Source organism: Peromyscus leucopus, chromosome 9 (assembly GCF_004664715.2).
Source record: "Peromyscus leucopus breed LL Stock chromosome 9, UCI_PerLeu_2.1, whole genome shotgun sequence".
In the NCBI taxonomy this organism is placed as follows: Eukaryota; Metazoa; Chordata; class Mammalia; order Rodentia; family Cricetidae; genus Peromyscus; species Peromyscus leucopus.
In genome coordinates, this window is record NC_051070.1 from 53,156,857 (window position 1) to 53,181,947 (window position 25,091).

The following is a 25,091-nucleotide window of genomic DNA, read 5'->3' on the forward strand; positions in this document are numbered from 1 at the left end:
GAGGAGGGTAGGGGGCAGTGGTCCTCTGCAAACCCTTAATTTGGGGTCTGATCTATCAGCCACTCTTAGTTTTAATCTCAGAGGACATTTCAGAACATCTTCAGGTGTTGTGTGTTCCAGCCATGCCCGCTGTCAGCCTGGGAAGGGGGAGGCATCTAAATCGTTTTCAAAGGGGATCAGAGCTGGCTGTGGAGGGTGGGGGCTTTGACGGTGGTCCTTGCTATCTGTCTCTTTGGGAAAGGAATCTTGGCAGAGACTGTGTTGCCTTCTGAGACACCTGTGGATATAATTTACACCTTGATATAATCATCTCACCTTTTGCCTGGATGGCTGCCTGAAGATGAGCCTGTATTTTTATAGAAAAGATCAAGGCTGGCAGGCGGGCGGGCGGGCTGGCTGGCTGGCAGAGTTCCTTCAAACTCAGCCACTGGTTGGAAAGGTGGTAGTCTCTTTGGCGCCATCTAGTGTTCAATGACCCCACAGCAAGAACGTGCTCACAGAAGAGGAATTCCTTCGAATTTGGGCTTTGGCACAGTGGGCAGGCAGAAGATTAAACAATTTTTTTCACTTTCCTGGAGATAATGTTGAAGCAGCAGCTATGGGCTGGCATCATAAAGTACAGTAGCTGCTAAGGATGTCTTGGAACACACAAGGGCCTGCTATAGATTCAAAGCTATCGCCCTCTGAAAAAGGACGGATGCATGTGTTGAGAGATGGGTGACCGCCAGCAGTGAATGCTCAGCTTCGAGCAGTGGCTGCCGGGGAGCCTGCAGTAAGATCCCGAGAGTCTGAAAATCAGACGTGATAGGAACTTCACCTTGAGGCTCTGGGGACACTTGGAAAATGTTAAAACGAGTGACAGGTTGGGAAGGGTGAGTTGGATTACCGGTGTGGTTATATCTCCACCTGCAACAAACCCACTGTGGGCCAAAATGTGCCACCAGGAGTGAAGGAGGGCCGGGGCAGGCTCTGGTGTTCATCCTTCTCTCTTCCTCATCCCAAGCCATAGTGGCGAGTTCTCATTCTCTCCAATCCACACACCCCTTTGGCACAACTGTACTCCATATTTCTTCCTGCGTTTGGGAGAATAAGTTCAAAAATGACAGACTTGTTAGATGTGGCCCAAGCATCTAATGTGCCTCTCTTCAAACAGAGCTGGGAGAGCAATCGAAGTCCAAAGTCACACAGTTGGATAACAATGGCTAAGACTCTAGACAGTGGTTCTCAACCTTCCTGACGCTGCGACCCTTTAATACAGTTCCTCATGTTGTGGTGACCCCAACCATACAATTACTTCATAACTGTAATCTTGCTACTTTTATGAATCGTAATGAAAATACCTGATATGCAGGATATCTGGAATGCGACCCCTATGAGAAGATCATTTTAACCACAGAGAGGTTGTGACCCCAAAGGTTGAGAACCACACTGCTCTAGAGCATTCTGGATGGACTAAGGCTGTTCAAAGGGCGTGAACTGCATTCTCACAGCTCAGAGACAAGTATCACTGTCACCTGTTGCTTGAATGTGGGAAGGGAGGGTCAGGGAAGGACCCAAACCAGAGCTTGTCCTTGGGGTCCTTGGCTTCGCTTGTCCCCTGTGTCTGAGCTCAGTTCTGCGTTTTCAGGAAGTCCGCTTCCTGAAACTGGGGCTTCCCCGCCGGAGGCAGAAGGACCAAGGCCATTGATGGCCTGCCTCATGCCGCCACAGGCAGTTGGGTGCTGATGCTTCTTGCAATTCACTCTAAGGGACATGCTTTTCCAGGTGGAGGTGGCAGAGAAAAGAGACGCACACACAGTGGCAGGTCATGCAGGGAGGCACAACCCTTTGGGTAACGAAGGACTGGCCGGGTTCTGAGTTTGGGGAGCTACAGCCGGGACATTAGGAGCAGAAGGAAGTCTAGCCCACCACATCAGACCCAGTTCCCATGAAGGCTTGCAACTGCTCAGACCTGGCCCAGCCTTGCACAAGGGGGGTGGGGCCCTGTTCGGGAGGGGAGTATTTGTTGGGGAGTGTACTTAGTGGGGTGTGTGTGGGCTCTTTGTGCTGAGACACTGCATTCTTGCTGGCTTGGCTTCCTGTTTCTAGATGCATTCCTGTCCTAGTCACCACGGAGACTGCTTGGAATCTGGGCCTCACATTTTCCAAATGCAGGGCGAGATCAGGCAAAGGGTCCCCCTCTTTGCTTCTCCACAGTTTTCACCTTGGAGGAGGAAGTCACCTGGCTTGGCAAGCTCTTCTTGGGCTTGGAGAAAGCAGGACTGCCTGGCTCAGCATCCTGTTTCCCTCATTATGTTTGAAGGACAGGGGTGGGGGGTGGGGGATGGGGGGGTGGGGCAGCCAGCAGCTCTGGGAACTCAAGCCGCAGGAAAAGGGCTTGGCCTAAACATCAAGGTCTGAAGATGGCAGAGAACTGCAATTTGGGCTCTCATCTTGCATGCTGGGTGCCTCAGTTTCCCGACTTTATAGTACCGAACTTCGATTGTTCGTGGCTCTCTGATGAAGGAACCAGTGGAGAGCATTAGAGGATGGGGTCTGGGAAGACGCTTGGAGAGGGGCTGCAGACTTCCCTTGGCTCTGGCTCTAGCCTCTCCTCTGAGAGCACCCTTATCTGCCTCTAGGGGATTTGAAGCCAGCTGAGATTTTCCAGCCCTTTTTGGCTTCTGAAAAAGGCGGTGTTTCCCTAGAAGCCCCCAGCACCATCTGGTCACCTGGTAGTTGTTGACCACCAGCTGATGCCTGGGCTCCTTTTAAAATGGGGTTTCGGTGGAATGGGACGGGGCCAAGGGTGATTGATGGCTGCTAGGGTCAGGGAAACATTTAAACTCCTGCTCAGCCTCCAGGCAGCTCCGGGCTGCTGGCTCACCTCTTGCCCACACCCTGCAGACCCAACCATCACACCCCTGCAACTTTGCGGCAGCACCCGGATAAGACAGAAGCTTGGGCTAAGTAGGCGGCCTCATAAGTAGCTCTGGGCGCAGAGCGCCTTGCAGTGAGTGCTCTGTGTAGATTTTCCCAGGGCGCAGAACCCTTCCCCCCTTTCTGACAGACTGAGGGACCTGCCCTCAAGTCACACAGCTGGGAGGCCGGATGCAGTCCTAGTCTGCCTTCTTCCCTCCGCCAGCACTGTGGGGTTCCATTTCCTTCCGGGCTGTTGTGCTGTGCAGCTCCCGCACTAGCAGGTTTCAAGCTGCAGCAGGAACGCAGCCGGCGCGAGCAGCCGGGGGGTGGTGACCCCGCGCAGCCAGCCCTCGAGCGTCCTCGAGTGGGGACGGGCTCCTCTAAGGGCACACTGGATTGGGGTCCTTCTGCAGCCAGGGCTGGGGACGTGATGGACGGGGAAGGGAGTCCCGGGACTGAAGCTGCCCGGGTCAGCGCCCTCCACCTGCGTGCCGCGCTCCGCCCTGACCCGCCCCCCTGAGGGGAGTGTCCCGGGGCCTCGCCCAACTGGGCGGGGAACGGCGGGCTGAGACGCTCCGGCGCAACTGGGGACTTGGGGACGCCCGGGATCGCTTAGGTGCTGCAGCGCTTGCCACATCTAGTCGGGAACGCGCCATGCTGAGCCGGCGCCGCGTCTTTGCGGTGGAGCGACTTGGTAGCCGGGGTGAGTCGCGTTGCCTCCCACCTTGGGGTCGCCTCCCGTTCTCCTGTCCGGCGCGGGCGGTGCCCACCGGCCGCGCCCCCTCGCTTCCTTGCTTTGAAAGGAGTCCAGCCAGTGAATAGGCTGGGGACGCCTTGCACAGTGCAGATCCTCTGGGGTTTGCAGGTTAATCACCCACTCACTACCTGAATCCTAATGATCCGTGGGCTCCTTTCCCCTTAATTCCCAGTGTGGAGACCTCCTCTACCCGAGGTTGGGTGACTGCAATACCCTGGCCCCAGCCAGCAGTCCTGGAAGCCCTGGGCGGCCAGAAACCCATTTCCCGGGGAAGGTTGCAGGGCATAGACTTCCTTGTCCACTTCCTGAGCCAGAGGGGACGGGCTGGCATCCTCTTACCGCCAAAGCAGCCCGAGCTTCTGCCCGATTCCAGTAGACCACCCAGAGCACAATAAGGCCTGGCATAGAGATGCAGATAAATGGATGCTAGTCAGAGGAGTGTGGATGTTCATGCCTATAATCCTAGCAGGAGGGATATTGGGATTTTCAGGGCAGTTTGGGCTACAGAGTAAAATACTGTTTCAAAAACAAAAGTCAGCATATATATATATATATGCATTTGTGTTTTTGCCATGGGTGTCGGGGTCCCCTGAAACTGGAGTTTCAGACAGGTGTGAGCTGCCATGTGAGTGCTGGGAATTGAACTCAGGTCCTCTGGAAGAAGAGTCAGCACTCTTAACCCCTGAGCTATCTCTCCAGCCCCTTAATTTATATTTTAAAAGTTTTTTTTTTTTTTCTTAAAGAATTTGAACTTCTATTTTGTGTGTCTTACCTGCGTGGACTGGCCAGGGAGGTCAGAAGAGGGAGTCCGATCCCTTGGAACTGGAGTTGTGAAGGTCCATGTCAGTGCTGGAAATCCAGCACCCATCTTCTGAAAAACAAAAACAAAAAAAACCAGTGCTTTTAAAATACTGAACCATCGATTCAACTCCATTGTCCCCCTTCTGTCACGTGATTGTTCTTTCTTAAAAAGCCCGAAGCCCCAAAATGGTTATAGTTTGTTGCCAGTTTGTTGTTGTTTCTGTTTCGCAGTGTGGGGATGGAACCAGTGCCTTGTGTGTGCTTTGAAAGCTCTCAGTGTGTCACATCCCAGCCCTAGCTGCTGGCCTTTTTGTTACGGTCCCCATAAACTCCAGGAGATACCTCATCCTGCTTCCTGGTGTGTCAGGGGCTCCAGATAGCACTGCTTGGCCCCAGTTTTCAACTTGCTCTTTCTTCCTCCTGTATCCAAGGAGTCCAAGGCTCTCCACTTAGTCTTGAAGATTTCAGGTAGATCCTAGTCAAGGATCTCTTACGTCATCTGCCTTGCTGATTGTCATGACTCACAGGGGCTTTACCTACCGCATGCCCCAAGTGTAGCTTCCTGCCTGTTGACAACAATTGTTATAGGAGAACCCCATCTAGACATCTTCCAATCAGGGGTAGAACCTTATCTCCGTGGGGCTGTGGATGGTCTGTGTTCTTGCTCACCACTGGTACAGGACACATCTCCTCAAGGGAATGCTGCCAACTTCTAGGAATGCTTGGGGGCGTTGAGGGCAGCCTGCCCAGCTTGATACTGACTCTCCTTACAGATGGGGCCTTCGAGGACCTGGCACAAGGTTGTGTGGTGCCAGGAGTCACCTGCACCTACAGACGGATACCAGAGAAAACTCATGGATGTTCACTGGACTTCGGGGAGGGGCAGATGCCACTTCTGAAATTGGCTTCCCAGGACTCCGGCATGGAGATGGTGGTCGGGGACAGCCCTTTGGCTACCGTATCAGGACTTTCTCAGGATTCTTTGAACCTTGAGCCCATGGGGAGCCCTGAGCTGCCTTCTGCCCAGCTAGACCGGCTGCTGGCCCGCCAGAAGCTGGAACAGGTGCTGGAGAGGTCTCGAGAGTTTCCCAGCCTGTCTGGACAGCGGCGGCGGCGGAGGCGCAGCTCCTTACAGCTGCTGAGCAAGCCTGTAGGTGGAGTGCCCATCTTTGCGGGGGAACTGGAGTCCACGGAGGCAGACACTGAGCTAGACGCTGGTCTGGAAGTAGCAAAGGTGGTGAGTATTCATCTTGGCTGAAGACTGAGGCGGAGAAAGCTCTGCCGTGGGCCTTGTGGGGACCCTCCCCCATTCCCCCTGGAGCTCTCTCGGGGTGGGGCGTTCTTTGCCCATAATTGATGGTTGGGTCACTGCTTCTTGCTTCACCCTGAGCCCGGCGGTATGTAGCCACCCCCACAGAGGAAGTAGACAGGTATGGGTGCCAGGCTCAACTGGACACCAGAGAAGCCAGGCAGGTGTGTCTTCCTTGGCTTGCCTGCTGTGTTCCACTTTGTTGGTTTATCTTTGCCTGACTATCCAGAATGGGAGTCTTGGCTGCATCTCGATGTCTTCCTGTCTTAACATGTCCCACAGGTGGGCGATATGGAGTCTGGAGCGTTGACCTGCCTTCCAGGGCAGGGTTTACGTTACCTGGAACACCTGTGCCTTGTGCTGGAGCAGATGGCGAGGCTCCAGCAGCTGTACCTGCAGCTGCAGATCCAGAGACCCTCGAGGGTGAGTGATGGACAGGTACAGGTGGCCAGGTGAGATAGTGAGGCGGCGGCAGTGTGTGTGTGGGGGGAGGGTGGGACTCCTGGGAGCGTGAATACCTTCTGAACAGCCCCAGCTTTCCAGTGAGTCTCTGGTTGTTCCATCTCTCCCGTCTCAGGATCCCGAGGAGGAAGAATTGGCTCTCTCATCTTCACACACCCCAGACGATGGAGTGGAAGGGCACAGAGAGCAGATAAGCTGGACAAGGGACCCAGGTAAGGGCTAACTGTATCTTCCTCTGCATTCTGCCAGCCTGTGCGCCTGCCCAGAGTCCCATCAGCAGACCCCCTGGACTATAGCTTAGCCGGATTGCTTCCTGTTTGTTTCTGGCCCCGGGTGATGGGCTTCTCTTTCTGAAGGTGCAGAGGCAGCTTCTCTCCCAGAGGTGGGGGTGCTCACTGCCAACCCTCCCAGGCTGCCAGAGGCCTTGCTGGAATCAACCCACATCCGCCCATCCTCCCAGGGACACAAGGTAGTGATGGGAATATTTGGAGCCGATGGTGCAGGGTGGAGGAGCATGGGGATGTGTCAGTGCCCCAGGTCAGAACTGTAGGAAAGCGACAGGATTCCTGTTTGGAGCAGGGGACTTGCTCTGGCAGTGAAGTCCCTGGGAGCTTCATTAGGGATATATAGTATTTAGATGCTTTGTATGGTGACCCCTATTCTCTGTCCAGCAGGATCTCTCCCACTGGGACAAAGTCAAGGTCCTGCTCAATCGGATCCGTTGGAGGAGCCCTCGGCTCCCTGAGCCTCCTGCTCCTCCTGATCGTTCTGGTCCCAGGTTAGTCTTGTGCCTGGTCCAGGTTAAGGCAGTGGGAAGAGACTGATGGGCCAGGATGTTGACACTGTTCTGTCCTGACAGTTGTCATCTTGGTCCCCATGGAATTGGTGAGACTGAGTGTTAGAGAAGATGCTCCGAATAATGAAAGGAGCTAAGATGCCCCATTTGTGGGTAAGGAGACTGAAGACGAGATGAGATTAGAGACAGTGGCTTTTCCCAAAGCCAAAGCCAGATTATGGGTGATATCTTTGTCTTCCCCTGCCAAGCTCTTACTCCTTAACACTGAATTTAGGGGACAGTGAGGTAGCTACAGAGGGAAGTTATTTTACTGTGGGTGAAGTCTGTCATGTTTGGAGGAGGCTTGTTTTTTTTTTTTTTTTTTTTAAATTTATTTATTTATTATGTATGCAGTGTTCTGTCTTCATGTTTGCCTGTGTGCCAGAAGAGGGCGCCAGATTATGAGCTGCCATGTGGTTGCTGGGAATTGAACTCAGGACCTCTGGAAGAGCCCTTAATGCCCTTAATGCTCTTAACCTCTGAGCCATCTCTCCAGCCCCTTGGGGGCTTGTTCTTTAGGGAGAAGCAGCAGCACTTGAACACTTGAACAATACTATCTTCTCCTCAGAAAGTAAGCAATGCTTGATAGTTTCTTTTTTTCTGGTCTTCTAGACTTCTTTGCTTTTTTTGTAGGATGGCGTTCAGGAACCTCTCTGAAAGGACTCAGTGCCACACCCACCGGAAGACCTTTATTCCAACGTTGGTGGTTAAGAAACCACGCGCAAAAAACCTTTCTGTATGATCTCTTGGTGTGCCTGGTGACCTTGGGTGGAGGGGATTGCCATGGAGTTCCTCACCTTTTGGCTTACTGTGGTGTCCCTGCACTGCCAGGAAAGGCTCTTTGTGCTTGCTCCTCTTCAAGCCGAGTCCTTCCCTAAGCAGCGTGGCCAAGGAGCCCTGGTTCCCTGAGAGACCCTCAAGTGCAGTTCCCGCCATCTTCCAGGGTTCTTCTTCCTTGCCAGAAATCTCTGGGCCCAGACAATGTGAACTGACTTAGTTATCAGGCACTCACAGAGTGTGGTTAGTATGGCAATGTGCCAGCATGTTACAGATGTATGTTTCTGCGGTCTCTGTTGGACTATCAATGGCCCGGATTCAATCATCTGACAGAATCATGCATCCAAAGGGTTGGTGCTTTGGGTGTAACTGTGGAAGGACAGCACTGATCTTCATTCCACAACGGGACAGTTACTAATGTGGATTCCTAATTTCTTCCTCATACCTGAGACGGCAGCCCTGGGACGGAGAACAATACTGCCTTGGGTTAACTCTGCATTGAGTCATGGCCCTGGAGCACAGCCTGAGGACTGAACGAGCAATGGGGGAAAGACCAAGCACAATGTGAAGACTAGCAAATAACTCTCAAGGTCAATTCTCAGTTGCTGTGTTCTATCCTGGAGTTGAGACCATGGCAGCATCTCTGAATTTGTGAGCCACAGCTCCCTACTTGGGATGGCGCCAGCCTTACCTACCTCGGAAGCTTGTTAGGAGGATAAAGTAACATTAAACTCTCTCACTGTGTGCTGTGACTGTTAAGCGAATAGGAAAGGGTGTGCTGCTGGGGGCAGACAGGTGTGGGGGGATGATGGGAGGGAGGTCAGAGGTTAAGGGAGGGTGACACCTGTTAGTTGGTGTGAAAATGGCCAGATTTCTGGCAAGTTTGGGTACGTTATTTTACTGAGATTTAGTACATTTCATATTGAAAATTTGGTCATGGATTTTTGATACGATTACCTCTTGCTGATGGTGCTGTCAATAGAAGGGCAGGGTTAGGGATGGGGGTCATTGGCTTAAGTCAGACAGAAGAATGCCCTCTGAAAATAGCCCGAGTAGGCTTGCTCCAGTCAATGGAGGCGCGGCCTCTTTTGCTGCTGCAGTTTTGGGGGGTGGGTAGAGGTACAGCAAGGTATGTAAGTAGTTGTCCCTTTCTTGCATTTGGTGGAGGGCTCCAGTTCCCGGAGCCCTTGAAACCAGGAACCAATGCTCTGAAAGCCTACTTTTCTAATGGGACACTTGAGCGAGGACACCACTGAGCTCGGCTTCCGAATGCATTATCAGATCTGGGAAGGCGCACTTCCGTTCCACAGTTGAGCGGGATGGCTGGCTGGCGTGGGGGAAGGGAGAGGTCGATGGAGAGGAGGGAGGTACCATATCCGGGAGAGTGGCAGCTTCCGACCAGTGGTCGCTCTTCCGGAGAGGCGTTTCCGGTGGTGGTGGCAGCAGCGGCTGCGGTGGTTCCGGGTGTCTTTGTCCCCCTGGTGTCGTGGCCCTGGCCCGCAGGTGGGTTGGGAGCCTCCCGCTGCGCCCCTGCCTCTCCTGTCTCTCTCGGGTGGCGAGGCTGCGGGGGTCTAATCGGCGAAGATGTGCCAGTCGCCGAAAAGAGCCGAGCCCCCCTCCAGACTGCAAGCTCCGTCTCCCTGGCAACGGCCTCGGCCCTGGGGGCGGGCGGGAGGAGGAGAAACCTGGCGCCGTGGTCCTCCCACGGTGGCCCCTCGGTGGCCCGGCCGGGAAGGCTCAGCGCAGGCGGCTGTGGAGGCCGGGGCCGAGGGTCGGGACCCAGGAGGAGGGAGCGGCTTGCAGGCCGCTTGGCGAGGGCCGGCTGGACAGCTCCCTTCCCACCAGCCGGGCCGAGAGAGCGACGGGCGGCCTTCCGGGGAGAGGGCCCGCATCATCTCCCCGCCACTCGCACCTCCATTTTTTCCGGGCCCTGCGTGGAGTGTTTTGGCGGATGTTTTTGAATGAATGAATGTCACCGGAGCTCTTCCATGCCCTCACTCCGCCAGCCTCTCTAAGGGTGCCGGCGGCGTAGTGGAAAGAGTGCTAAGTTGTTGGGAGACTTGGGTGTGAGTCCTGCTCTGTCACTACCGGGTTTTGTGGCCTGGGGCAAGTCTCCTGGTCGCAGAGCTCCAGTTTCCTTGCCTGTCAACCAGCATGTCAGAAGCACCCACCATTAGGTTATTGTGAGGTCAAACTGGAGTAACATAGTTACCCGTTTCATTTCCTCTACATCCTCTCCATTCCTCCATTTTAGGGCCCACCTCCTCACCTTAAAAGCTGCACTTCATTAAGATTTTCCAGGTAGTAGATGGACGTTTTCCATTTGAGCTGTTAACGTCTTTCCTTTTTTTGATTGAAGGTTTCCCAAGACCTTGAAAGGACAACATTCCCAATGTCCCAGTTTAAGCGCCAGAGGATCAACCCACTTCCAGGAGGACGAAACTTCTCAGGTGCTTACCTTCCTTACCTGGCCGCACTCTGGACCCAGTTTCCCAAAGTATGGTTCTTGGTTGTTTCCCTGAGTGTCTGAGGACCTGGTTGGAGCCACTTGGACCTCTGGGTTTCCAGGATCCTCTGGCTGTCTCTAGTGCTTAGGGTAGAAGGGTGCAGTTTCTGGAGGTTGCTTCTCTGTCCCTGTAGGCCCGGCTTCCACATCTCTTTTGGGCCCTCCTCCTGGTTTGCTTACTCCTCCTGTGGCCACAGACCTGTCCCAAAATGCCAGGCACCTTCAGGTATGTTGGGTACCCTTTCTAGTGAGTTTCTCTTTGGGGCTACTCTAGTGTGTTTGGATATCTGGTGTGTGTTGTTTCTTGTGTTACACTGATCAACATCTTTTTGTTTGTTTGTTTGTTTTGTTTTGTTCTGGTAGTGGACCAGTGTTAGGGAACTTAGGTATCTTTTAGACTGGAGAGTTTTTAGTATCTGGCACCAGAGGTATCTTTGGGATTAAAGAACTGAAAATCCTAGATGCATGAAAGTGAAGAATTAGCTTCTCCCCTCCTCATAGACTTATGTTGCTTTCTGTGTGAAGTTTCCTGTCATACCATGAACTGGTGCCCTCGTGGCAGAGCATGGTTTTGTTCATGTGGCTTGCTTTGCTTTTGACCTGCTGCCTTCTCTTGCAGGGTGGGGAGAAGCAGCGGGTCTTCACGGGCATTGTTACCAGCTTGCATGACTACTTTGGGGTGGTAGACGAAGAAGTCTTTTTTCAGCTAAGGTAGGCTTGGGGCTCGTCTCTTCAGGGAATGGTTGTTGGATTCAGTTCTGTCTCCGTGCTGGTGGGTCCGCTCTTTAAAGCCATTGTTTTGCTATTTTACTGCAAGGTGAGAAATCTTGATGGGGAGGGCTCCTTGGGGGGCAGTCAGGGCGGCCTGTCCCGGGCCCTCCTGATGGGGGTCTCCTGGTTTGTGTATGGCAGTGTGGTGAAAGGCCGACTACCCCAGCTGGGTGAGAAGGTGCTGGTGAAAGCAGCTTATAACCCAGGCCAGGCAGTGCCCTGGAATGCTGTCAAGGTGCAGACGCTCTCCAACCAGGTATTTATCTCTCTTTAGTGTGTGCACTGAAAACGGGAGGGAGGGGAGGGAGCCCTGTGCCCCGACTTTTGGGCATAATCCTCCCTTTGGTTGAGGGGGTGGGATGGCTGTCTTTCCATGGTGTCAAGGCTGAGATCCCCTGAACTCCATGACTATTTTCCTTCAGCCCTTACTGAAGTCTCCAGCACCCCCCCTTCTGCACGTGGCAGCTCTGGGCCAGAAGCAAGGGATCCTGGGAGCTCAGCCCCAGTTGATCTTTCAGCCTCACCGAATTCCCCCCCTTTTCCCTCAGAAGCGTGAGTACTGGTGGCATGCGTGTCAGGGTGCGGCTTTATGGGGTACTTCTGAGGAAAGGACTTGTTACTTTACTATAGATGCTCTCGGGACAGAGGGGGGCACTTCTGTACACAGGAAGAGGAGGAAGAAGCTGCACTGGGTTTCAGGGCTTTTGAGTCACTGGCCATTTCCTTTCTCCAGCTCTGAGTCTCTTCCAGACATCCCACACACTTCACCTGAGCCACCTGAACAGATTTCCTGCTCGGGGTCCCCATGGAAGGCTGGACCAGAGCCGAAGGTAAGAGGATGAACAGGGGTGGTAGAGGCTCCACTTCATTTCCCTCTGGGAACCATGCTCCACCTTTGACAACTGTTGATACCAACATCTTCTTCTGTGAATAGACAGAGCCTTAATAGTCCCTTTTCTCTGGAAGGCAGACACACCGAACATACACATACATGCAACAACTTTATACACTACCTCAGCAAAAGCTGAGATTTACTACAGTCATATTTCAAAACATCACATTGAGAGGTTTTGTCGTTTTTGCTTGCCTGCCTAGTGCTGGGATTATAGGGCTGTTTGCCCACACCTGCCCAGCTGAGATACTTTATTTTGAAACAGGTCCTATGTAGCTTGGCTGGCCTTGAACTCAGTATATAGCTAAGGATGACCTTGAACTCCTGATGCTCGTCCTTCTACCTCCCATGTGCTGGGTTCGCAGGTGTACACCACCTAGCTTGCGTATGCCGTCATTCAATTTTTAGTGTTTTGGTTTTGAGATCCTTTGCGTGTGTGTTTTCTGTGAATTTGTACGGAGGTGTGTGCAGGTGTCTCTGCAGCCAGGAGGCTGATGGTCAGTGAGCTCTGTTGGTTTTTGTTTGTTTGTGTTAGAGACCGTCTCCCTGGAGCTTGCCATGCTGGCTGGGTTGACTGGCCAGCGAGGTTTGGAGGTTCTCCTGTCAGCCCCTTCCAGTGCTGACATCACAGACTGTGTCACCATACCCAGCCTTGACAGGGTTCTGGGGATCCCCGTGTGGCAAGCAACTTTACCCACTGAGCCATCTCCTCAGCGCCAGATACTTGGATAAATAATTTCTGGTTTGTTTTCAGTCTTGACATAGAGATACAAGAATTGTCACAAGAAAGCAGTAACATCAAAGAAAGGGATGTTGCAGAATGTTGTAGCTCCTGATTGAACATGGCTTCTTTCAGGTATATTTTGCATTACAGTGTTACAGTACACAGGCTGCAGTATATTCCGAAGAACAGGCTTTGTCCTGTGCACATAGCTTTCTTGGCCTTATTGTGGAGCAAGCATGGTTGATTCAGGCACTTGAGACATCCTGTGGTCCTTTATCATCTGCAAATTTGGGGAGTTTCCAGGAGCATGCTCAGTGTGTCTTAAGTTCTCATCTTCTTTGTGTTTTACTGTCCTTGAGAGTTCCTGCTCAGCTTCTTGTAATAGAAAATCCAACCTATGCAACCTATCCAACCTATGCAAAGGAAGTGGAAAGCCATCCCTGATTTCAACAAGTAGTATTACCTGCCTTCCACTCTTTTATTTCTGGTCTACCTTTATCTCCTTGTTGCCTTGTTTTGGTTTTTGATGAAAATCATAAAGTGAAACTGAGTTAGAATGAAATGTCAGAATCTTGACAATTTTTGTTTGTTTGTTTTTGAGATAAGGGTTTCTCTGTCTATAGCCCTGGCTGTCCTGGAACTCGCTTGGTAGCCCAGGCTGGCCTCGAACTCACAGAGATCCACCTGCTTCTGCCTCCCGAGTGCTGGGATTAAATGCATGCGCCACCGCTGCCCAGAGTTTAACTACACTTTTTTTTTTTTTGGTTTTTCGTGTGTAGCTTTGCGCCTTTTCCTGGAACTCACTTGGTAGCCCAGGCTGGCCTTGAACTCACAGAGATCCGCCTGGCTCTGCCTCCCGAGTGCTGGGATTAAAGGCGTGCGCCACCGCTGCCCAGAGTTTAACTACACATTTTTGACCTCATTGTTCCCTGACCCTAGTAAGATCACTGGAAAGTTCCCTCATACTGTGATTTTCTTTGAACTAACTGTACAGGAAGGGTGCCACCCTGTCTCCCACATGCTGGTGCGAGCTGAAAAGCAGTCAAGGGACAAACACTTGGAATGAGCATGGCGTAACTCTGCGGAGAGCTGGGGTAGGGGGTGATGTAGCCAGTCCCCGTGCAGAAGCTAGCATTGTTCTCTGGGAAAGGCTGCTGTGGGTCCTATGCAGATTTTTCTGGGACCGTTCTCCACATGGTCTCCACAACTGAAAGCCTTTGTTCCCTTCTCCATTCCTAGACGTGTACGTGGCTTGCACCTATACCGCTTGTCTGTGCATCTTCCTGGTCTTCACCATTCTGTGAGCTTGTGAAAGCCTTTAGCACAGAACCGTAGCAAGTACTCGAGGGTTTATGTGACCTGGTTGGAAACCAGTGACTGTGGGCTTGCCGCTTTCAGTTTAAATCCCAGCCTTGTGCTGGCCATTGCGCTTGACGGCCAGGTCCTGTGCAACACCTGCAGTGGATTGCTTTGGCCAAGGTGCTTCAGGGGTACAGCTTTTGGAGAAGGGGACTCTACCGCCTGTGAGAAGTGAGAACGTGCCAAGTAGGAAGAGGGGCAGCGGGAGTTGGTCACTGAGGAAAACTGCCAGTTTATAGAGGAGTTGACCATACGGGTGGTCTGCCCGGCAGCTCAGCTTTCTGTGGAGCTCCCAGCTCTGGGATGAGGGGATAATGCTGCCACTGGGCTGCTCTGGTGAGCAGCTGAGGGCTTCAGACAGGCCGGGATGCTGCAGCCTCCACTGCTAACATGTTGCCTGCTGCCTCTGGGGTCACAGAGCGTTAGAGGTGCAAGGCCAGCTCAAGCTGCTTAAGATCTTGTCTGAAAACAAACGAAACCTAGAATAGTAACACTGAAAGGTCCAGTGCTAGCCTCCCTTGAAGCCTTCCTACTGTTGCTAGGAAGGCATTCAGGAGTTTGGGAAGTGATTTTTGCATGGGAAAAGGGTTCCTGGTCACTTTCCCTGTGACCTTTCTAGTTTTTTTCTGCACACAAGTGCATGGTCTGGGATTTTCATCTTAGAGTTCAAGGTATTGTATGTGTTTAGCTCTTTTCCCATATTGTAGCACGGCCTTCTTTAAGAGATTATCCTTTCACACTTCTCACAGCTAAAATGCACTTGGATTACATCCCCATTAGCGTCTCTCATCTCCCTCCCCTGAACCTTTTCTTTTCGGTCTACCTCTTTTTTTCCCCTCCTGAATTTTCTAAATTTCCTCTGCCAGTTTCATACCTACATATAATGTATCTCCATCATATTACTCCACTTTCCCCTCCTCCCATCTCCCTACCATTCCCCCTCTTGCCTTCAGGTTTTTTATTTTATTCATTTCATTCATTCATTCATTCATTCATTCATTCATTCATTTATTTAACCCGGAGTTTAAGTAATGCTGCCTGCATGCGTGCGGGTGTGGGGCCATCCACTCCAGCATGCATCCCACTGGGGAGCCTCACCCCCACCGAAGAGAACTGCCTATCTTGGTTCTGCTTTCACAGCTTTCTTTGGCTTACGGCACCACTCAGGGTTGCTTACTTGACCGTGGGTGGGGTTGTTTGCTTGAGCAAGCACGGCTTCCCCGTGCCTACCCCACTGAGAACAGGACTCTTGAAGCATCATCTTGGTGACTGCCTTAGTGACTGAATCATTATTGTAGCCACTAAATTCAGTTGTCAGTGGGGACACATTTACTCCATTATGTGGCTTGGTATTTTTGCATTATACTGCACCCCCCCCCAACTTTCTTGGAATAGTTTTTCAAGGGTTGAATTACTAGAGCAGAAGGTGGGTCTCAGCCCCCCCCTTTTATGCAATTAAAAATACTTATTTTTATTACTTAAAAAAATTAGAGTTGGGTGCAGTGGTACATTCCTTTAATTCTAGCACTTGGGAGGCAGAGGCAAGTGGATTTTTGAGTTTGAGGCCAGCTTGGTCTACAAAGTAAGTTTCAGGACAGACAGGGCTACACAGAGAAACCCTGTGTTGAAAAAACAAAATAAAGTAAAATAAAAATTATTTGAAGCTAGGTGTAGTGGTGCACACCTTTATTCCCAACACCTGGGAGGCAGAGGCTAGAGGATTGATGGCCATGAGTTTGAGGCTAGCCTGGGTTACATAGTAAGTTTGAGACCAGCCTGGGCTACAGAGTAGGGAACTGTCTTAAAATCCTAAAACATGGGTTGGAGAGATGGCTCAGCAGGGAAACCCACCTGCCACTAAACCTGATGACCTAAGTTTAATCCCTGGACGCAGATAGTTGAGGGAGAGACCAGTTCTCACATGTATACTGTGGCATGCTTGTGTGTGCACATGCATAGTAATAAGAATCCTAAAACACGGAGCCGCCAGCATGCTCAACAGGTAAAGGTTCTGGAGCATGTCTCCAGCCCCAGTATTTAAGCTTGAAAAAATTCCATCTATCTATCTATCTATCTATCTATCTATCTATCTATCTATCTATCTATCTATCTATCTATCCATTATTTATTTTGAACATATATATGTGGAGATGAGACAACTTGCAGAGATTGGGTCTTCCCTTCGACCACGGGGGTTCTGGGATCAAATTTAGGTCAACAGGCTCTTTGGCAAGTGCCTTTACCTGCTGAACCATCTCGTTGGCTTGCCTCTCATTATTTTAAAGCTTTTCTCTTTTTTTTTGGTTTTTCGAGACAGGTTTCTCTGTGTAGCTTTGCGTCTTTCCTGGATCTCACTCTGTAGCCCAGGCTGGCCTCGAACTCACAAAGATCCGCCTACCTCTGCCTCCTGAGTGCTGGGATTAAAGGCGTGCACCACCACTGCCCAGCTTTTTTTCTTAAAATTGTATCCTTTTCATATCCTTTTTTTTTTTTTTTTGGTTTTTTGAGACAGGGTTTCTCTGTGTAGCTTTGCGCCTTTCCTGGGACTCACTTGGTAGCCCAGGCTGGCCTCGAACTCACAGAGATCCGCCTGGCTCTGCCTCCCGCATATCCTTTTTAATGTCTAATAATCTGTCACATATTTGCTAGCTTGGCTTCTCCTTATATGTATGTGTGGTGCTGGACTTAAACCCAGGGCCTTCACAGGTTACACAAGGGTTCTGCCACTGAGCTTTACACTACTGGTGTTCATTTCTTAACGTTGAGGATTCAGGTATTTTCTAGCTCTTTATGTACTGAATGCATGTGTAACAATATGGTTTCTTATTTCTGGTGATGGATCAACCTCCAGTGATGACTATGACTCGAAGAAACGCAAACAGCGGGCTGGTGGAGAGCCCTGGGGTGCTAAGAAACCTCGACATGACCTGCCTCCTTACCGGGTTCATCTCACTCCTTATACTGTGGACAGGTGAGTGGAGGCTGGGGAAGGGCCCGCGACTTGCACAGGCAGTGGTTTCTAGTGCAAATGAGAGTATGTGTAGTCTGGTGGCCTCTCCTAAAACTAACCGACCCACCCGGGAACCTGCTGCCCGTGGCTCGCTGCTCTGCTTTTCACTTCGTGTGTCTTTGAGCAGATTCTGCGTTATGCATATTAGTCAGTCTTGTTCACGTGTGCGTGCACATTTGTTCATGTGTGTGGATGTGTGGGTGCATATACATGTTTGGGTGCATGGTGGAGGCCAGAGGACATCTTCAGATATCACTACTCAGGCGCTATCTAGCTTTTTGTTTTGGACACAGGGTCGCTTACTGGCTTGGGACTTGGCCGGCAGGCTCAGCTGTCCAGAGCCGACTGTCTCCACCTCTTCCCTGGCACTGCAGACGTGAGCCGCTGGGCCAGCGTGTTTTTTCAATTAAAGGCACCTGGCCTGGTTTTCAGCTTTGACAGCTGTTACCTATTCTCTTTCAGAGGCTGTGTCCACTTACACTGTCACCAATAGGGCGCGGAATCCTTGTTTCCTGTGCCTTTGCTAACACTGTTTTCATGCACCTTTTGTTAATTTTTTTTGTTTTTGTTTTTGAAGACAGGGTTTCTCTGTGTATCCTTGGCTGTCCTGGAACTCACTCTGTAGACCATGCTGACCTCGAACTCAGAGATCTGCCTGCCTCTGCCTCCCAAGAGCTGGGATCAAGGGTGTGGGCCACCCCAGCCTGGCCTTCATATACCTTTTCCTTATAATTTCACTGACGAAAAGTACTGTTCTGATTTGCATTTCTTTTTCTTTGTTTTTTTTTTTTTGTTGTTGTTGTTGTTTTGTTTGTTTTGTTTTGAGACAGGGTTTCTCTGTGCAGCCCTGGCTATTCTGGAATGCTTATAGACCAGGCTGGCCTCGAACTCACAGAGATCTATCTGCCTCTGCTTCCCAAGTGCTGGGATTAAAGGTGTGCTCCACCACCGCCTGGCTTTGATTTGCATCTCTAATTGGAAGCGAGTTTGACACTCTTTAAAAAAAATGTTTTACATTTATTCCTTTGTGTGTGTGTGTGTGTGTGTGTGTGTGTGTGTGTGTTCATTTGTGTGGGCTCCTGTGTAGAGGCCAGAGGGCAGCTTTCAGGAGTTGGTTCTTTTTTTCTACCATGTGGGGTGGAGGGACTGAACTCCGGTGGCAGACTTCATGTCTTTCCCTGCCCAGCCATCTTGCAGGACCCTCTTCACGGGCTTTTATGTTGTATGTGTTTACTTTTCTGGGAAGGACTTGTCAGGTTTCAGAGTTTTCTCCTAGGCAGTTGAACTTTTTGTTAGTGACTAGTGAGTTGTTTAGTAAGACCATGACCATTTCTGGGCCTGGAGAGATGGCTCAGTGGTTACTCTTCTCCCGGAGGTCATGAGTTTAGTTCCCAGCATCCACATGAAGCAGCTCACAGCTGCCTGTCTCTCCAGCTCTAGAGGAATCTGATGCCTCTGGCCTCTGTGGGAGGCTGCACAGATGTGCATACACAGATACACATAATTAAAATAAATCCTTAAAAAAAAGACCATCTCTGTATCATGTATTGTGATTATTTTTTTCCTCCTTTCCCAGTTTGACTTTTTTGCTATAGGCAATTTATAAATCAAGTGGTAAAACGGGTCCATCCTTGCCCCTGGGAGATGCTTTATTAGAGTCTTTATTTCTCAAGGAATGAAATGCTATTGTAGTCTTTTGCAGTTTTGTCTGTCTGTTCATTCATTTATTCAGCGTGTCGTATGACGGGGTAGCACACATGCCTGCCGGTGCACATGAGTTAGAGGACAACTTTGGGAAGTCGGTTCTCTCCTTCCACCTTTACACGGGTCTCGAGGGCGAGCAGGCTCGCACAGTGAACACCTTTACCCACTATAAGCCGTCCTGCTGGCCCTGCTGTTTTGTTAGAAAGTGTTTTAAAAAACGTTTATTTTATGTGTATGAGTGTTTTGCCTACATGTACATAAGTGTCGTGTGCTTGGTGCTCGTGGAGGTCAGACGAGGGCGTCAGATCCCGTGGAATTGAAGTCACAGCTGTGAGCTGCCCTGTAGGTTCTGGGAGCCAAACCCAGATCCTCTGTAGGAGCGGCACGTGCTGTGCTCCCGACCTCTGAGCTCTCTCTCTTGAACTCGAGTGTGTGCTCAGTGGCGTCCCTTGCTGTCTTCCTGCAGCCCCGTCTGTGACTTCCTAGAACTCCAGCGGCGTTACCGCAGCCTCCTGGTCCCCTCGGATCTCCTCTCCGTGCACTTGAGTTGGCTGTCAGCCTTCCCTCTGAGCCAGCCCTTCTCCCTCCACCACCCAAGTCGGATTCAGGTCTCTTCAGAGAAGGAGGCAGCTCCAGACGCTGGTGCTGAGCCCAGCCCTGTGGACGGTGACCCCACTTACAGTTCCAAGGTCAGTTGCCTGGGCTCCGGTGACCGTCCCCTTGCTGGGACAGAGTGTGCCTGAGCCCCTTGTCCTCTGCATAGGTGCTGCTGCTCTCCTCCCCGGGCCTGGAGGAGTTCTACCGTTGCTGCATGCTGTTTGTGGATGACATGGCTGAGCCAAGGGAGACGCCGGAGCATCCTCTGAAGCAGCTAAAGGTAAGAGCTGGCTGTCAGGAGGCGAGATCGGCTGGCTGGTCCGTCTGCCGTGTTGTAAGCAGCTAGGCTCCTGAGCATTAACACAGGAACTTGGTGTTTCAGCGCTGAAGGGCCCCTCACTTTATACAGGAGGACGGTCTAGTTCAGAGATGCTCCCTCTGAAGGGGTCAGGTGGCTGCTTTGAGTGAATGGCTTTGGAGCCCCAGCTGGTGCCTTAAGTACTCTGTGCTCTCTCAGTTCCTGATGGGCAGTGGCCTTGCCTCAGTCTGGGAGATGCAGGCAGGCCATGTTTCGTTATCCCCAATCTCTCTGCAGTTTTTGCTGGGCCGGAAAGAAGAAGAGGCGGTGCTGGTTGGGGGTGAGTGGTCTCCTTCCCTGGATGGCCTCGACCCCCAGGCAGACCCGCAGGTGCTGGTGCGCACAGCCATCCGCTGCGCGCAAGCCCAGACCGGCATCGACCTGAGCGCCTGCACCAAGTGGTGAGTGGCCTTCCCCATGTGGCCAGCCTGCTGTGGGGGGTCACGAGTCTGGCTTCTCTCCTGCCATAGCTCATGTCTGCCCACCCCTAACTGCTCATAGATGGCTGAGAGCGCTGACGGCAGCTGACCCCCAGGCCACGCCCAATACTCCTGACTGCCCTAGTGCTTCTCTGTGCTGTCTGTTTACTGCGTCTCCCTGTTGCCTAGCCACTGAGGCTTGGGCGTGTGGCTCTATGTTTGTACTCATGGCTTGGCATGCAGCATGTGCGCATGGAGTGCTGGTTGGAAACAGAGGTACTTGTCTGTGAGTGGGACACCTGTGAATATGTCACAGTTGGGGACTTTCTTTTCCTTTTGCTGCGAACAGGTGGCGATTTGCCGAGTTTCAGTACTTACAGCCAGGGCCACCCCGGCAGTTACACACGGTAGTGGTATACCTGCCAGACGTGTGGACCATCATGCCCACTTTGGAGGAGTGGGAGGCACTGTGCCAGCAGAAAGCCACAGAGGCAGCTCCCCAACCCCAGGAGGCATTGGGGGTAAGGCTGGGCCTTAGGAAAACGCAGGGAAGCCGGGCATGGTGGCACAAGCCTCTAACTCTAGCACTGGGGAGGTGGAGGCAGGAAGATCCAGAGTTCAAAGTTGTTCTCATCTTCAGGGTGAATTTGAGGTTAGCCTAGGCTACATGAGCCCCTATCTCAAAAGTAGGTGCCCTGATCTCAGGGCCCAGAAGGTCACACCCGAGCTATTGTCACAGGAGGCAGAGTCTACTGAACAGACCCCTGACGCATCAGAGCAAGCAGACGCGCCTAAACAGAACACGGAGACGTCAGAGGCCACCACGCAGCAAGATGTGGACACTGATCTCCCAGAGGCCCCTCCGCCTCCTCTAGAACCCGCTGTGATGGCCCGTCCTGGCTGTGTCAGCCTGTCTCTCCACGGGATAGTGGAGGATCGGAGACCAAAAGAAAGGATCTCTTTTGAGGCAAGTGCAGGAGAGAGGCCGTGAGTGTGATGAGGGGCACCGGCATCCTCATCCACCTCCCTGACGCCGTGGTCCCTGCACCTCTTCCGACAGGTGGTGGTGCTGGCCGAGCTGTTTCTAGAGATGCTGCAGAGGGATTTTGGCTATAGGATTTATAAGATGCTGCTGAGCCTTCCAGACAAAGTTGTATCTCCCCCTGAACCTGAGAAGGAGGAGGCAGCCAAGGAGGATGTGGTCAAAGAGGAGGAGGCTGTCAAAGAGGAGGCGGTGAAGGTGCCCAAGGATGAGGTACAGAACGAGGGCACGGCTGCCGAGTCAGACAACCCGCTGGTGAGTACTGCTCTCAGCCCTGGGTGGCCTCAGGCCTACACGTTACAGCGTTTAGTACGAGTCGAGTCCCTCATGTGTGGGTCAGGCACTGTTCTAGGTACTCTGCATGTCCAGTTGCATGGCTCCGTTATGTCACCTGTTCTTTGAAAGTTGGGGATGGGCTGAGGCCCAGGAAGATGCAACCCTGCATGTGGCCACACAGCTAGGAAGTGGCCCAGAAGAGGGAGGGAAGTGTGGCTAGGCCATGCAGAATAGAGGGGCCTCTGCCAGTCAGACTGCTTAGGAGTTGGGACTGCCTGATGGTTAGGTGGACAAACTGGTCTTCAACATTTCTGGAATGGAGCTTGGCTTCTTGTCCAAATATTGTCATGTACATATACTTGCTTCTAGAGCTAAGACTGATCCCCGAGAAATACCCCAGGGGTCTAGATGTGCCCCTGTGATCTGAGTCCTGGTATGGCTAAATACCTCTGAGCACATGGTGGATCACACAGTACCCAGCACACAGCTGATACCTGAGTGTTAGCAACTGTTACTGTTAACGTCCCAAGAGTCCTGCTCATCCTCACCACCTTGGTCTGTTTCTCTAGAAGGAGGATGGGCTTCTGCCCAAACGGCCCTCTTCAGGGGGAGAGGAGGAGGAGAAGGCCCGGGGCGAGGCAGCTGAGGATCTCTGTGAGATGGCCTTGGACCCAGACCTGCTGCTTCTGAGGGATGATGGAGAGGAGGAGTTCGGTGTGTCTGGGGTAGTGACTCTGGGGCTGGCTGTGGCAGTTTCCTTTAGGCAGCGTTCTCAACCTTCCTAATGCTGTGACCCTTAATACAGTTCCTCATGTGGTGGGGACCCCAACCATAAAGTTATTTTCATTGCTACTTCATAACTCATTTTGCTACTGTTATAAATCATAAATATCTGTTTTCTGCTGGATGGTGGTGGCGCACGCCTTTAATCCCAGCACTTGGGAGGCAGAGGCAGGCGGATCTCTGTGAGTTCAAGGCCAACCTGGTCTAACAGAGTGAGTTTCAGGAAGGGCGCAAAGTTACACAGAGAAACCCTGTCTCGAAAAACCAACCCCCCCCAAAAAAAATCTGTTTTCCAATAGTCTTAGGCGATCTCTGTGAAAGGGACGTATGACCCCCTAAGGGGTTGCGACCCACAGGTTGAGAACCACTGCTCTTAGGCGTGGGGACCATCATCCTTGCTACATGTTAAGCTTGGGATTTCTGTAGCAGGAGCAAAGCTGGAGGAAACGGAGGTTCGCTCTGTCGCCTCAAACCAGTCAGAGATGGAGTATTCCTCTCTTCAGGACATGGTGAGACCCTGTCTCTTTCTGTGCCTTGGTGGTGGGAAATGTGGCCCTTCCTGGGTGAGCGATGCCTACCAGTGACGTCCTCCCTAGAACAGAGACCGACTGGTTCTTGACTCATGGAGACTTCTTTCCCCCTGTGAGGGTGGATGGGAGAGGGAGCTGCTTAGGGAACACACACCGCACTCTGGGCCTGTGCCCGCAGAAGCCTGAGGCCCCAGCCTGAGCCTGCAGTGGGAGGTCTGCCCGCTGCTGTGAGCCCCGCCCTGGCTGTGAGAGGCCGGGCATGAGAGCCGACCGTCCGGAAAGCCTGTCTCTGCTCTCTCCTGCAGCCAAAGGAGCTGGACCCCTCGGCCGTGCTCCCCCTGGACTGCCTTCTGGCTTTCGTGTTTTTTGATGCCAACTGGTGTGGCTACTTGCACCGGCGAGACTTGGAGCGGGTCCTCCTCACACTGGGGATCCGGCTCAGTGCTGAGCAGGTAGTTCTGTCCCACCTGTCCTTCTGGAGGGCCTTGCCAGAGCTCTTGCTGGCGTCTGGTCCCCCCGAGGCAAGTGTGTGGCCAGTAGGTGCCCTGCTGTGTTTTCCGTAGGCCAAGCAGCTGGTTAGCAGAGTAGTGACGCAGAACATCTGCCAGTACCGGAGTCTTCAGTACAGCCGTGCCGAGGTGCTGGATGACGGGCCTCCAGAAGAGGGGCTCTTCGGTATGCCTTGAGCTCCGTGGCCTGTGGGGCGTGCGGCCTCCATGGTGGCTTCCTCTCTCCTCCTAAGGTCATGTGTGTCTGTCTCCTCTAGGAAACCTGGATCTGCTGCCCCCTTCAGGGAAGAGCACAAAGCCAGGCGCTGCCTCCACAGAGCACAAAGGCCTGGTGCCGCACAACGGCAGCCTCATCAACGTGGGGAGTCTGCTACAGCGTGCCGAGCAGCAAGACAGTGGCCGCCTATACCTGGAGAACAAGATTCACACACTGGAACTGAAGCTTGGTGAGTGAGTGCAGATGTCGCAGGGACTTAGGGGACACCACTCCTTAGGCCTCGGGCTCTTGGCTCAGTGGGCTGAGCAGAGCCTTTCTCCCATGTCCCCTGCTTTCAGAGGAGAGCCATAACCGTTTCTCAGCCACCGAAGTGACAAATAAGACGTTGGCGGCCGAGATGCAGGAGCTGCGGGCCCGGCTGGTGGAGGCGGAGGAGACAGCCCGGACAGCGGAACGCCAGAAGAACCAGCTGCAGCGGCAGCTGCAGGACTTCCGCAGGCGCCTGACCCCGCTGCACCTGGAGATGCAGCGGATGGTTGAAAAGGTAGGATGGCGGGAGGGTGGCCGCCTCAAGAGCTTGAGAGCAGAGCTAGTGTCTGTGCGGAGAGACCGGGCGGAGAGGCAGCCCTTCCTTGCCGTACTGGTTCTCCGTCCACCGGGATCTTAGGAGACTCAGCTGCTCCCCATGCTCTGTACTCGAGTGGTAGGACATGGGGAGAAGCCGCATCCTTACCGTTGTTACATGTGCTCACACAGGCCGACAGCTGGGTAGAGAAAGAGGAGCCAGCACCCAGCAACTGAGTGGCTATCTAGTGAGGTCTGCGATGGAGCCTGATGACATTCGAGCCTCTTGGGTACCAGAAGGCAGCTGGAGCAGGGCCTGGGAGCCACAGCAGAGGTGGCTGAGTTCCGTGCTCAGCCTCTGCAGGGGTGATCAAGCTATCAGAATGGGGTTTGTGCTATGTGGATGGATGTGTACGGAACCTCAGTTCCAGCTACAACTAAATACAACATCTTTTGCACCCCTAGAATGTCATTTTGCCCTCAACCTTGGAGTTTCTCCCAGGGCCCTTGTAGTCTTGTGCTGTCTCCTGTCCTCGTCCACTTTAGAGCAAGACGGGAGGAAAAGGCTTTTCCAGCCTGGAATAGGTCTGATGCCAATACATGGAAGGAACGGAGTAGAGCCTGGCACAGCCCAGAATGTCCTTCCTCTAGACGCCACGAGTCCTGTAGGCTTCAGTCTCCGTTAGGTGATGGAGCCCATGCTAGGAAGCACTTGGTGTTGGGTCAAGGTTGCCAAGAGGGCACTGTGTTCCAGCCACCCCCCAACTTGCCAGAAGAACCAGCACTTCTTTCTCTAGCTCTTGTGTTCAGAATGTGGTATTGGCTCTGGCCCAGCCCTCTTCCCTCTCCCATAATTCTTGCCTCTTTCCATAATCCGTGGTTTCAGTTTGACTTTGTATATAAAGTTGTTTGTTGTTTTTTTTTTTTTTTTTTGGCTTTTTGTTTTTTAAATAAACCAAAGTCAAAAACAAACCAAGTGTGTCCTTGT

At 52.3% G+C, this 25,091-nt stretch overlaps 2 protein-coding genes across 6 annotated transcripts; both read left to right on the forward strand.

Moving 5' to 3' along the window:
* The first annotated feature begins 3,521 nt into the window (after positions 1-3,521).
* On the forward strand, positions 3,522-8,586 carry C9H8orf58 (chromosome 9 C8orf58 homolog). The gene is made up of 7 exons (XM_028877581.2): positions 3,522-3,604; positions 5,233-5,696; positions 6,051-6,191; positions 6,346-6,442; positions 6,587-6,699; positions 6,905-7,008; positions 7,699-8,586. Exons 1-7 carry the CDS (start codon positions 3,556-3,558, stop codon positions 7,805-7,807), a joined length of 1,077 nt encoding a protein of 358 aa, XP_028733414.1. The 5' UTR covers positions 3,522-3,555; the 3' UTR covers positions 7,808-8,586.
* A 575-nt stretch (positions 8,587-9,161) lies between these two features.
* On the forward strand, positions 9,162-25,065 carry Ccar2 (cell cycle and apoptosis regulator 2). 5 transcript variants are annotated; one of them, XM_028877572.2, is made up of 21 exons: positions 9,162-9,345; positions 10,202-10,292; positions 10,483-10,574; positions 10,968-11,059; positions 11,261-11,375; positions 11,542-11,671; positions 11,853-11,949; positions 16,946-17,065; positions 19,275-19,497; positions 19,572-19,685; positions 20,001-20,164; positions 20,532-20,703; positions 20,922-21,149; positions 21,243-21,479; positions 22,070-22,214; positions 22,713-22,792; positions 23,119-23,265; positions 23,377-23,488; positions 23,580-23,768; positions 23,878-24,083; positions 24,296-25,038. In XM_028877572.2, exons 2-21 carry the CDS (start codon positions 10,235-10,237, stop codon positions 24,338-24,340), a joined length of 2,766 nt encoding a protein of 921 aa, XP_028733405.1. In that variant the 5' UTR covers positions 9,162-9,345; positions 10,202-10,234; the 3' UTR covers positions 24,341-25,038. The 5 variants fall into 5 exon arrangements, with proteins under 5 accessions (XP_028733405.1, XP_028733404.1, XP_037064311.1 ...); XM_028877571.2 differs by having other exon boundaries at positions 9,163-9,345; positions 22,710-22,792; positions 24,296-25,065; XM_037208417.1 differs by lacking the exon at positions 9,162-9,345 and adding an exon at positions 9,886-9,908 and having other exon boundaries at positions 22,710-22,792.
* The last annotated feature ends 26 nt before the right edge of the window (positions 25,066-25,091 follow it).

Excerpts from the sequence above, each read along its gene's own strand:
- C9H8orf58 (XM_028877581.2), top strand. The coding sequence starts at position 3,556 with ATGCTGAGCCGGCGCCGCGTCTTTGCGGTGGAGCGACTTGGTAGCCGG. Across the intron at positions 6,192-6,345 it reads AGATCCAGAGACCCTCGAGG|GATCCCGAGGAGGAAGAATT; the intron begins GTGAGTGATGGA and ends CTCCCGTCTCAG. Across the intron at positions 6,700-6,904 it reads CATCCTCCCAGGGACACAAG|GATCTCTCCCACTGGGACAA; the intron begins GTAGTGATGGGA and ends TCTGTCCAGCAG.
- Ccar2 (XM_037208415.1), top strand. The coding sequence starts at position 9,808 with ATGAATGTCACCGGAGCTCTTCCATGCCCTCACTCCGCCAGCCTCTCT. Across the intron at positions 11,672-11,852 it reads CCCCCTTTTCCCTCAGAAGC|CTCTGAGTCTCTTCCAGACA; the intron begins GTGAGTACTGGT and ends TCCTTTCTCCAG. Across the intron at positions 11,950-16,945 it reads AGGCTGGACCAGAGCCGAAG|TGATGACTATGACTCGAAGA; the intron begins GTAAGAGGATGA and ends ATCAACCTCCAG.